Consider the following 11,538-nt stretch of genomic DNA (forward strand, 5'->3'; position numbering starts at 1 on the left):
AATCAGCTTTCAAGGAAACCCAGGGCTCAGGCTGTGGAGGGCCCTTAATAAATATGGTCTACAGATAGTTCCCAAGTTATGTATCACTTTCATTGCCACCTGCCTTTCTTCTTTAGACTGCTTTTACTTCCGTGTTGCCTGAGACATTATAGAGTAGTGGGAAGATACATGAATTACTCAGCAGACACTCTACCTCAGTTGATGAATTCAGCCAGAAGACTAGTCCCTACACTGCCACTTACTGCTCGTCTGATATCGGGCAAATTGGCAATGGAGTCCTGGTATCATAAGTATGGGACTTGGGTTGCTAACTACAAGGTCAAAAGTGTGAGTCTACCAGGGGACTTTCTGCTCCTGTAAAGATTTACAGGGAACCCTATACAGGACCACTATGAGTCTTAACAAACTAGGCACACAGCAACAGTAGGAGCAGCAGCCGTAAATTCTTCATCTGTGAAGTGTGGACTTGGGAATCTCTGTCTTGTAGGACTGATGGAGTGTATGCCATGCATGTAAAGTACCTGGCACAGTGCTTGGAATAGACTTATATTGAATCTTTAATGAACAGCAGTTGTTTCCAATATTAAAATTTGACCACAAACCCTACCCCCTTCTCCTCTGGAGATTTTTGTTGTTGTTATCCAGGACATCGCAGAAAACATGCAGCACTCCAGAACACAGCACACTAAATCAGCAAAAACGCTGCTTCATAAATAAAACTCAGTACAATTTCCCTTAGATGATAGCTTCTTTCATTTGAGTGTCACGAAGCACCTCCTCAGCTGGCTGTAACTCAAATCCAGAATTTAAATCAATGATAAAGACCATCCTTTCCTTCCAGATGTTCCTCCATCCTAGATACTATTTGCTTATATGTCATTCAGACCATAAATCTTACCCCCCCAAACAACCTAATGTCTTTTTGAAGGAGTGGGCATTGGTTGACTCTCCCAGACAAGAGCAAAGGGTGCCAGGCTACTGACTTCCAGGTATCATGTAAGCGACTGTTACTGCTATTTCTCAAGAAATCCTTACAGATGATGTGTATAAAGGGCTAGTGAGTGCACTGTATTCAGTGGCACTGGACAAGTACATAGAACACTTACCCACCACCAAAAGAAACTGCTAAGACCAATTTTGAATTCTAACCTTTTTTTCTCAACTGTCAGGCACACCATTAGCCTCTGCATCCACTGGTTAAATTTTAAATTACTTCCCTCAGAAGGGACTGCAGTACTCTAAATTACCTAGCTGAGGCCATCTACTTATAGCCAACTGCACCCATCCTGGAGAAGGACACCATGCTTGGTAAAATGGAGGGTCAGCAAAAAAAATTTTTTTTTCAAAGATGAAGACCCCAATGAGGTGGATTGACAGTGACAAAAACAATGGGCTCCAAAGTAACAACAATTGTGAAGATGACATGGGACTGGCTGGTGTTTTGTTCTGTTGTGCATAAGGTCACTACGGGTTGGAACTAACTGAACGGCACCTAACAACAACAGCAACAATCCTGAGGATTCCCCCTAACACCTCCTCACCCTTCATTTTACTTAGGCTTTAGGTATTAGAGGATGTCTCGCAATCTTGCTAATATGATCTTACCATTCTATGGATGGAGGTATATCTTCCTTATCTTCAGATCCCCCACTGACATCCTGCCTTCCACAAAGCAGATGCTCAATTCACGTTTGATGGATCAATGAACCAGTGAACAGGTTCTTTTATTTATTAAGATTTCATTTCTCCTACATTCAAATCCATATATAGCTTTAAATAAAAAAAAACTCCTGTCCATCTATTTCATTCTTGAGTTCTTTCACATGTGCACAGAAAGTCCTATTTCAATGCCGTATTATCTCGTTTCAGATCACAAAATAAGATGGAAGATTTCCAAATTTGTTTTTGTAAAACAGCACTCTTAAGTCAGATAAAAAATGATGTGTCATTAGTGTCACTTCTGGTGTGGCACTGGACTGCAAAGCACAAAGTCAGGAGTTCAAACCCACCAGCTACTCCTGAGTTATGAGTTGGAACACACTTGATGGCAATTAACAACAACAACAATGTCTTTTATAAGCTTAGATTTTGAGATAATCAATTCTAATATTAAAAGGAACAGGATGTAAAAAATTCCAAAAAGGAAATAAAAATATAAATCTCTAAGTCATCCCTACAGAATAAGACAAAGATGCCACATGCTTTGCTTCCTCAAGCCTTCCCTGGCTCTCCACTACTTAGAACTCTGACTATCTTCAAACATAGAACGGAGAATCTGTTTCACTTTGGGTGGGAGAAGATGAACTTGAATTGATCATATCAACAGTGTCATCATCCGAATTCATGGCCCAGATTCTCCCTTCCTCTTCTCTCAAAGCCTCCTCATACCAAGGTAAGAAGGCATTGGCATTAGTCCTATTGATTTTGGCAAAAAACTCTAGGAGTTTCATCTTGCTGGTTTGTAAGTAGTCTTTGGGGCTCCGCAGAAATTGATTGAGGACAGGATTACTGTTGGGCACCAGTCAGTACTCCAGGTACTTTTCCCACACCAAGTCTTTGGTGATGAATTTCCTTGGCTCCCCAAAGAAAAAAATCAGTGCTTCCAGAATATATGCCAATCATATTCAGCGTTTCCCTATCTTCTCCTCAGCGGTGTTGTTGCCTTCTATGAAGATCACACCCAGGATAAGTACCAGGTGACCAGTCCCTGCTCACCATTCAGTATCCCATCATAGGTGAGATCTAGTGCTTTGTCAAGCAAGTAGGTTTTGCCAGTGAGGTCCACTTCCTTTACATTGATGCTAAAGACAACTTCCATGCGCTCACAGGCTTTATTGAAGATCACAGGGAAGTGGTCCTTGTACTCTTTGATAAACATCTTCAGCATCTCTGCCACTGTGAAGGATTCCTGTTTTAGGTACTTGACAATCAGGAACTGCACCAAATTAATCAGCTTCTTGTCTAGTGAATCACTGAGCAAAGGCTCAGTTTCTGGTGAGATGTATGAGGTACTTGGAATATCCTCTTCTTATAGTAGCAGTTGAGCAGGTATTCTGAGAACTTGGGGGAGACCTATCTGGAATCTCAAGAGGGATAAAGGAGGAGAAGCTGCGTACATCTCCACATCCACTTGGTCCTGTGTATTACCTTGGGACTGAGTTGTGTAGCACTGTCTCTGATGATCACGATGCATGATGACTCTTGTGGATGCAGCAAGCAGGACAGTGAGCAGAAGGGTGGAATGTGGAGGAAGAGAGTGAGTGTATTCAATTCTAGGGCCTTACCAGTGTCCTGCTCTCCTGGTCAGTTTTGTTTTCCCTAAAAACCTGAAGGAAAATGTGACATGGTTTTTCATAGTGTAACAGTAGGCACAATGGAGCTGAGGACACATCTCTACTAGTGGTAAAGGGGTTCTGTGCCCCCTCCTCTGGAGTAGGAGATCCCTTCAGGCTTACGAAGGGCCCTCAACTGGGTCACTCCTGCTGACCTGAATTGGGTGGGCTCAGGAAGCCACAGCAATCTCAGACTCCCAAGGCGGAAGTCCGGAAACACAGCATCCGGGGATTTTAGAAAGTGTCACATCAGGAGACCTTGCATCTCCCGCGGCTGAAAGCACGGTCAGGACGGAGCTGGAATCCAGTTTTATCTGTTTGGAGATCTACTCAGTGCTTCCTCAGGATTCTCACCTTGACTCCTGGAACTGCGTGAGTGGCCTCCCTCTGCGGACCCGAGATACCCCTGAGCTGCATTGGAAATGAGGGGGCTATTCTTACTGACAATCCCTGCCTGAGGTGCCCTTTAGGAGAGTAATGAGACTCAATTGATCCCTCACCCACTTGAAGCTCCTTATCTTGCTTCAGGTGCCATGATTTAATACTCCCTGGGAGATGTGCCCTGTCTTCCAGAGTTTAGCATTTACCCAACTATATACATCCTTGCAGAGAAAGTTTTCGTGTCCCAGACTAGATGCTGTATCAGGGAGTTGCAGTGCCCATGACAAGTGGTGGACTGTCAGAGAAGAGTCACATGGGGTCCCTTCACCAGCCAAACGTAAGACTGTGGAAAACTGTTGTTCTAAAGTACATTCTACCCACAAAAGCCTGAAAAGTGTGGTTTAGGGAAGTCTTACTCTTATGAAATTACCAGCAAGGAGCCCCAGTGGCACTGTAGGATAACCACTGGATTTCCAACCACAGACTTACCAGCAAGTCACAGGGAGAAGGATGAGGCTGTTTGTTTCCATAACATAATTAATTTGATAGCAGTAGATTTAACATTGAATATATAGACATGCATATGTATACACACACACACATATATACACATCTACATATATATTTTTGTTGTTGTTGTTATTGAGTGCCGTCGAGTTGATTCCAACCCATAGCGACCCTGTGGTTGGCCATTCTATGGTGTTGCATACCTTGCTAGTGTTGCTGTCTCCCCCATATACCTATCTATTGCTTAGCTGAAAATTGAGCCATGGAGGTGAGTTCAGTTCCATAACTGAAGGGTGACCAAGGCACATAGTCTCAAGTGGGGTTCCACCAGTCTTTATCTGACCAGTAAACCTGGTCTTTTTTGACTCTGATCTTTTTTTAAAGCTTTTATTGTGAATTGGGTTACAGTTTACATGGCAGAACATCGGCTTTACACTTAAGCAATAATACTTTGTTTTATTGCAATGATTACAATCCCTTCCGCGTCATTCGTTAACAGTATTTGCTTCTATTTCCTCTGCTTGTTTTTTTTTTTATTTTTTATTTTTTAATGTACACAAAACCACGCAGGAATATATAATCGTTTAATCAACCAAAGGGCACATTCTGCAAGCCTGCCTCCTGGACTCCAGCACACAGCCTTTCTCTTTTCATGAGTCTAGAGTCCTCAGCTACTCCATCTCTGCCTCCATCTCTGGTGTCACTGCTTCTCTGGATAGGGTCCCATATTCTGCTCATGCTCTTTTCCCTTGATGGCCCTAGGGTCTTCTGTTCCTGGAATGTAAGATTAACTGGTGGTTGGTGGTGGTTATGTGCCGTGGAGTCGGTTCCGACTCATAGCGACCCTGGATAGGGTTTCTGAGGCTGTAAATGTTTATGGGAGCAGAAAGCCTCATCGTTCTCCTGTAGTTTTGAACTACTTACCTTGAAATTAGCAGCCTGACTCATAACCACTATGCTACCAGAGCTCCTTACTCACCCCTTTTTGTTATACATCTTCTGATTTTACAGTTGTAACAATCACAATTAGTCATGGTAACAATTACTCACTATTGAATCATAAGAGTCTTGTCCCCATCTCTTTTCACCAGATCTGTCTAGACAAGATGTAAACTAATCAGTGGGGATTCTACCTCCCCACCCCTCACTCTGAAACTGAATTACCTCTTGAAAACTTGTAAGCCAGTCACTTCGTGCTTTTATAGCACCCCCATTTTAGGTAGCCAAGGTCTAAGTTGCCCATCCCTTTCAGACTTATGTACATTATGTAGTAGTCCATTATGTATATGTATCAAAGTTTGTTTATTTATCATTTCATTGATGATCATTTAGGTTGACTCAATCTTGTTGCTATAGGGAATAGTGCTGCAGTGAACATGGCTGTGCATTTATTTATTTATACTGTGGCTCTTATTTCTCTAGGAAATATGCCAAATTCAGGAATTACTGGGCCATATAATATTTCTAATTCCAACTTTTTGATGAAGTTCCATACAATTTCCACAATGGTTTCATCATTTTACAGTCTGCCCAGTTGTGTATAAGGGTTCCAGTCTCACCACACCCTTGCCAGCATTTATTGTTTTTTTGTTGTTGTTGTTGTTGAGCTTTGCTATAAATGCTTGTGTGAGATGACATTTCATTGTTGTTTTGTTTTGCATCTGTCTAATGGTTGTAGCACTGTAGGATAAGTACTAGACTGCTTACAGCAAGGTTGGTGGTTCAAACCTACCAGCTGCTTCCTGGAAACCCTATACAGGGTCACCACGAGTTGGAACTGACTCAATAGTACTTAACAACAGCAACAGAAATGGCTAATAATCTAGAGAACTTCTTCATATGTTTGTTGGCCTCCTGAATGTCTTCTTTGGAGAAGTGTCTGTTCTTGTCCTTTGCCCATTTAAAAAACAATTGAATGATTCCTCTTTTTTCTTGTTGAGTTGAAATTTTCTATAAATTTAGATATTAATTCATTGTCTAATATGTCATTGCCAAAATTCTTTCCCAGTCTGTGGGCTTTTTTTTTTTTACTTTTGGTAAAATATTTTGATGCATTTAAGTGTCTAAGTTTTAGGCAGTCCCACTCACCTAACTCTCCTACTGTGACAACGTAGGATAATCAGCAGTCCAAACACCAGGACTCTAGTCTTACCTACTATCCTGATAGTACCTCATGGCTACTGGCTTCTGTGGCCTGAGGTATTTCCTTTAATTTCTGCAGTGAAACATAGGCAGAGGTTTTAACACTTTCCTTTTATCTGTCTTGTCATCTTTAATTTGTTGCAGGTTATAGATGTTCCCCATCTCCATTCCCCTTCCCTGCTCAAATACAGTAGTAGTTCAACACCCACTCTATTCCAGGGCTTTCGTATATTTTGTTGTTTAAATTTTGTTTTTAACCTAAATATATGTATATTTTCAGTCTCCCTTCTGTTGATTTTTAGGCTTGATTTGGGGAGCAGAAAACAGCATCCTGAGCTTGATTGTCATCTGGAAGCTACAAATAAGGTACTAAATCTATAATTTAAGGAGATTCGATAGGCTTTATAATATGTTGTTCCCTGTTAATGAATATGGTATGCTGATCTATTAATTTTGGACTTCTTTTACCAGAATGTATCAGTAAGGTTTTGTAATTGCCGTCATAAAGATTGTGTGTATATTTGAACCTTATTCTTACGTAATTTGTGGATTTCATTGCTGTTGTGAACATGCTCTAATTAGTTATTGCTTTTTTTGTGGCAAGGCTTTTAATTTGCTATAGTGATATACCGTCCACTATATCTCTAAAGACTCTCTCTTTTTTAAAAAAAATATTCCACATACCTATTTCTTTAAGAATTTTCTGCCTAACTGATCATATTGCTAACAAATAGGTCTTTATTTTCATTGTTTACCTATTTACTTTGATATCCATAGTAGTTTTGAACAGTAGGGGTGATGGCATGTATCTATATCTGGTCCCTTCCTATAATGGGATGCTTCTAACTTTTTGCATTTATGTATGCTTGTAATAGATTTTAAAGAATTCTGGTGGTACTGTAGCATAAGTACTGGACTGCTAACTGCAGGGTTGGCAGTTCAAGCCCACAAGCCATTCCAAAGGGGAAAGATGGGGGGTTTTGCTCCCATAAAGATTACAGTCTTACAAACCACATATAGGGTTTGCTATGAATCAGAATCTAACTTGATGGAAGTGGGTTTTGTCTTGTTTTATGGTTTTGTAATAGATTTTAGGACATGGAGTTTCTTTTCAATTTTTAGTTTGCTAAAAGTTCATAGCATGAACTTGTGTTGAGTTTCTTTCAAAGATTTTTTCCAAACCTGTGAACACAATCAATGTTTTTTTTCTCCTCTAATTTGTTAATGTAGGAAATTACAGTTTAAAGTAGTTTCTAAGGTTAAATCATGTTTTCATGTCTTAGACACAGCCTGTTAGGTCTTTTAATTTGCTGATGTGTTGAATATGCTGCTAATTTGCTTAGGATATTTGCTGCTATGTGAGTGAGCTGGCTCATCCATGAGTTGACCTCAACTGGTTTTTTAATCAAGGAGGACGACTGTGGGAAATGAATAGGTTCTCTTCTTTTATATGCTTTCAAGAGTTTACAAAGAATTGTGAAGTTTTCCCTGCCCGTTTGGAAGAACTGGTATCTAAAACTGCCTTGTTTTTAGAGTTATATGAAACTTTTAGAATTTGATAGTGTCACCATTGATATATTAAAGCTCCAGTGCTTCACATTCCTGACAACATCTGTCATCAGTCTTTTAAATTTAAGACTTTGTAATAGGTAGGTAGTGTTAATGCCATTGTAATTTCAATTCGCATTTTTATAAATTATTAGTAATGTTATTACTTGTCATCTGTATGTCTTGTTAGGGAAATTGTGAATTATTTTGTCCATTTTTATTGGGATGTTTGATTCATCCTTATTGTGATTTAAGAACTTCTTATATGTTTTGACTACAAGAACGTTATCAAATATATGACGTACAAATATTTTCCCCAGTTGATGGCTTGCCTGTTCACTCTCTGAATGGCGTCTCTCACCAGCAGACGGCCATAATTTGGATGTGTTCCAAACAAATATTCTGTTTCTTCTGGGAGCTTTATAGTCTTTCTTTTTACATTACTGTCTGTTGTCTATTTTGAGTTACTTTTTGATAAGGTATGATCAAACTTTATTTTGCTCCAGGCACAATTGTTGAAAAGATTATTCTTTCTCCTCTAGTGTTTCTATGCATTGTTATTGAAAATTAGCTGTCTGTACATGCATATATGTTGCTGTTAAGTGCTGTCAAGTTGGTTCTGACTCATAATGACACTGTAAAGGGTTTTCAAGGAGTGGCTGGTGTGTTTGGACCATCAACCTTGTAGTAAATAATCCAGTGCTTATCCTAGAGTATCACACTGTGAACCGGTGGTTTGAACCCACCAACTGCTCCATGAGAAACAGATGATGCTTTCTGCTCCTGCAAAGATGTACAGTCTTGGAAACCCTACACAGGGTTGCTATGAGGAGGAATGTATTTGATGGCGTTTAACAACAGTTGCAACAACAATATGCATATATATGTGAGTTTATTTCTGGATTTTATTCTGTTCCATTGCTGTCTTTCTTTCATTATACCAATCTTTATATACCATTATATTACACTGTTCGGATCATTGTTAATTTATGATAAACCTCAAAATCAAACAGTGTAATGTCTTCAAATTTTTTATTCATTTTGTCTATTCTTGGCCTTTTGCATTTCCATGTGAATGCTAGTATCTGCCTGTCAATTTTTATAAGAAATCCTTCTGGGATTTTAAATGGGATTGAATTGAATATGTCAATGAGTTTATGATGACTTGACATCTTAACAATATTGATTCTTCTGACCCATAAACAAAGCATATATTATCATTTATTTAGGTTTTTGTTAATGTATATAATGTTATTATTTGCAAGGTACAGAGTCAGAGCTTCTACATCTTTTTACAGATTTATGTCTGCATAGTTTGTTTTATGATCTTATTTTAAATTGTGCTGTTTTTAATTTCAGTTTCATTCTATTTGTGCTACCATATAAGAACACAATTGATTTTTATATATTTATGTTATATCCTAAGACCTTGATAAACTCAGCTATTAGTTTAAAAAAAAAATGGATAGGGGGGAATTAGGAATTTTCTTCCTGGACAGTCATAGTGTCTGTGAGTAAAACAGGTTTACATCTTCCTTTCCAGTCCTGCCTCCTTGTTGCATTAAACAGCCTTAAGTGTAAGGTGAACAAATCTGTCTTCTCTTGAGGTGAACTCATCCATTTTAGCTTAGAATTTCCTGCATGCAACACCCAGAACAATTTATAGCATATAGATAGTTTTACTCTCCACACCTACACTGAAGAAATTCAAGTAAGGGTCGTATACTTACTGAAATGAATATGATCCTCCCAGGTGTGAACCAAGAGTAGAACACCCCACCCTTTGGAGGAAGTTTAGTCAATGAGCCTTGACAGCCAAAGGTAATGCTTTAACACCGGAAATAGAGAACTGAGGAGAGCTCTGTGACTCTTGAGAACAGAAGGTAGAATAGAACAGTTGTCTGGTTGTTGTTGCTGTTGTTATTGTTGGGTACCATCTAGTCAATTCTTACTCAAAGAGACCCTATGCACAAAAGAACAAAATACTGCCTGGTCCTGTGCCATCCTCACAATTGTTCCGCTTGAGACCATTGCTGCTGCAACGATGTCAATCCATCTCCTTGGAAGTCTTCCTCTTCTTCATTGACCCTCCCCTTTCCCAAGTATGATGTCCTTCTCCAGTGACTACTCCCTCCTGACAACATGTCCAAGGTATAAGAGACAAAGTGTCACCATCCTGGCTTCTAAGGAACATTCTCACTCTACTGTTTCCAACACAAGATTTGTTTGTTATTCTGGCAGTCCATGATACATTTAGTATTCTTCTCCAGCACCATAACTCAAATGGATTAATTATTCTATGGTCTTCCTTATTCACTGCCCAACTTTTGCATGCATATAAGGCTTCTGAAACGCCATGGCTTGGGTCAGGAGCACCTTAATCCTCAAACTGACATCTTTGCTCTTCAACTTTAAAAGGGTCCTGTACAGCATATTTGCCTAATGTAATTTACTGACTGTAGCTTCCATAAGTGTTGATGGTTGATCTGAGCAAAATGAAATCGTGGGCAATTTCAATCTTTCCTCCTTTTATATGGATACTGTTTATTGGTACAGTAGAGACAATTTTTGTTTTCTTTACATTGAGGTGCAACTCATACTGAAGACTGTGTGGTCTTTGGTCTTCATTAGCAAGTGTTCGAAATCCTCTTCACTTTCACCAAGCAAGGTTCTACCATCTGCATATCACAGGTTATTAATGACCCTTCCTTCAATCCTGATGCCACATTCTTGTTCTTATAAATCCAGCTTCTCAGAGTATTTTCTCATTATGAAAAATCCTCACCACTGGAGCAGTAAATAACATCATGATAAATGAAGAAAAGATTGAAGTTGTTGAAGACCTTGTTTTGCTTTGATCCACCACCAACACTCATGGAAATAGTGTTTATAATTATAATACTGGGCTTTGACCTCTCAAGCTGCCCTTTAAAATATTCTGTTCAGCTTTTTTACCTTTTAATTTATTCTATTCACTTTAGCCTCTCTATGCTGGAGAGCAAGTTTCAAAGTGTCTTTTGACATCCATTTCAATATTTTCTTCTTTTCTTGACTTCTTAAGGACCTTACACTTTCTTCTTATATGGTGTTCTTGATATTTTCACACAACTCTTCTGGTTTTCGGCCATTAGTGTCTAATGCATCAAATATGTTCCCAGGTGGGAATCTTCAAGATACAATTTTGGCTCTCGTGGGCTTTAAGTTTCTTCAGCTTCAGCCTGAACTTGCATATGAACAATTGATGGATTGTCTGCACCTGTCCTTGTTTTGACTGATGATATTGAGCTTTTCAACACTCTCTTCACACAGATGTGGTTAATTTGATTTCTCTGTATTCCATCTGGTGAAGCTCATGTGTTTATGTTATTTAAAAAGGAATTTTCAAAGAATAAGTCATTCATCTTGTAAAATTCTATCATGGGATCTCCAGCATAATTTCCATCATATTTCCCAACTACAGATTTGCCTGTTTGTTTCCAACCTTCACAACTTCCACATTCCAATCACCAGAAATTATCAACACACCTTGATTTCATGTTCAATCAAGAAGTCATTATAATTCTTCAACTTCATCATCACTGACTTTAGCGGTCAGTGCATAAATTTGAATAGTTTTTGTTGTTAAGTG

The 11,538-nt window shown here is 39.1% G+C and overlaps 1 protein-coding gene across 1 annotated transcript; it reads right to left on the reverse strand.

The window, feature by feature from the left end:
* Positions 1-2,255: 2,255 nt before the first annotated feature.
* Positions 2,256-3,193, reverse strand: LOC102823053 (melanoma-associated antigen B4-like). The gene is made up of 3 exons (XM_006874983.1): positions 3,073-3,193; positions 2,716-2,991; positions 2,256-2,521 (listed from the first exon to the last, which is right to left on the reverse strand). The coding sequence occupies exons 1-3, from the start codon at positions 3,191-3,193 to the stop codon at positions 2,256-2,258; spliced, it is 663 nt and encodes a 220-aa protein (XP_006875045.1).
* Positions 3,194-11,538: the final 8,345 nt, after the last annotated feature.

Source organism: Chrysochloris asiatica, unplaced genomic scaffold (genome assembly GCF_000296735.1).
Source record: "Chrysochloris asiatica unplaced genomic scaffold, ChrAsi1.0 scaffold00308, whole genome shotgun sequence".
In the NCBI taxonomy this organism is placed as follows: Eukaryota; Metazoa; Chordata; class Mammalia; order Afrosoricida; family Chrysochloridae; genus Chrysochloris; species Chrysochloris asiatica.

Coding starts and splice junctions, on each gene's coding strand:
- LOC102823053 (XM_006874983.1), bottom strand. CDS start 3,193: ATGCATCGTGATCATCAGAGACAGTGCTACACAACTCAGTCCCAAGGT. Junction 2,992..3,072: donor CCTCTTGAGATTCCAGATAG/GTCTCCCCCAAG, acceptor ACATCTCACCAG/AAACTGAGCCTTTGCTCAGT. Junction 2,522..2,715: donor CTATGATGGGATACTGAATG/GTGAGCAGGGAC, acceptor TGGAGTACTGAC/TGGTGCCCAACAGTAATCCT.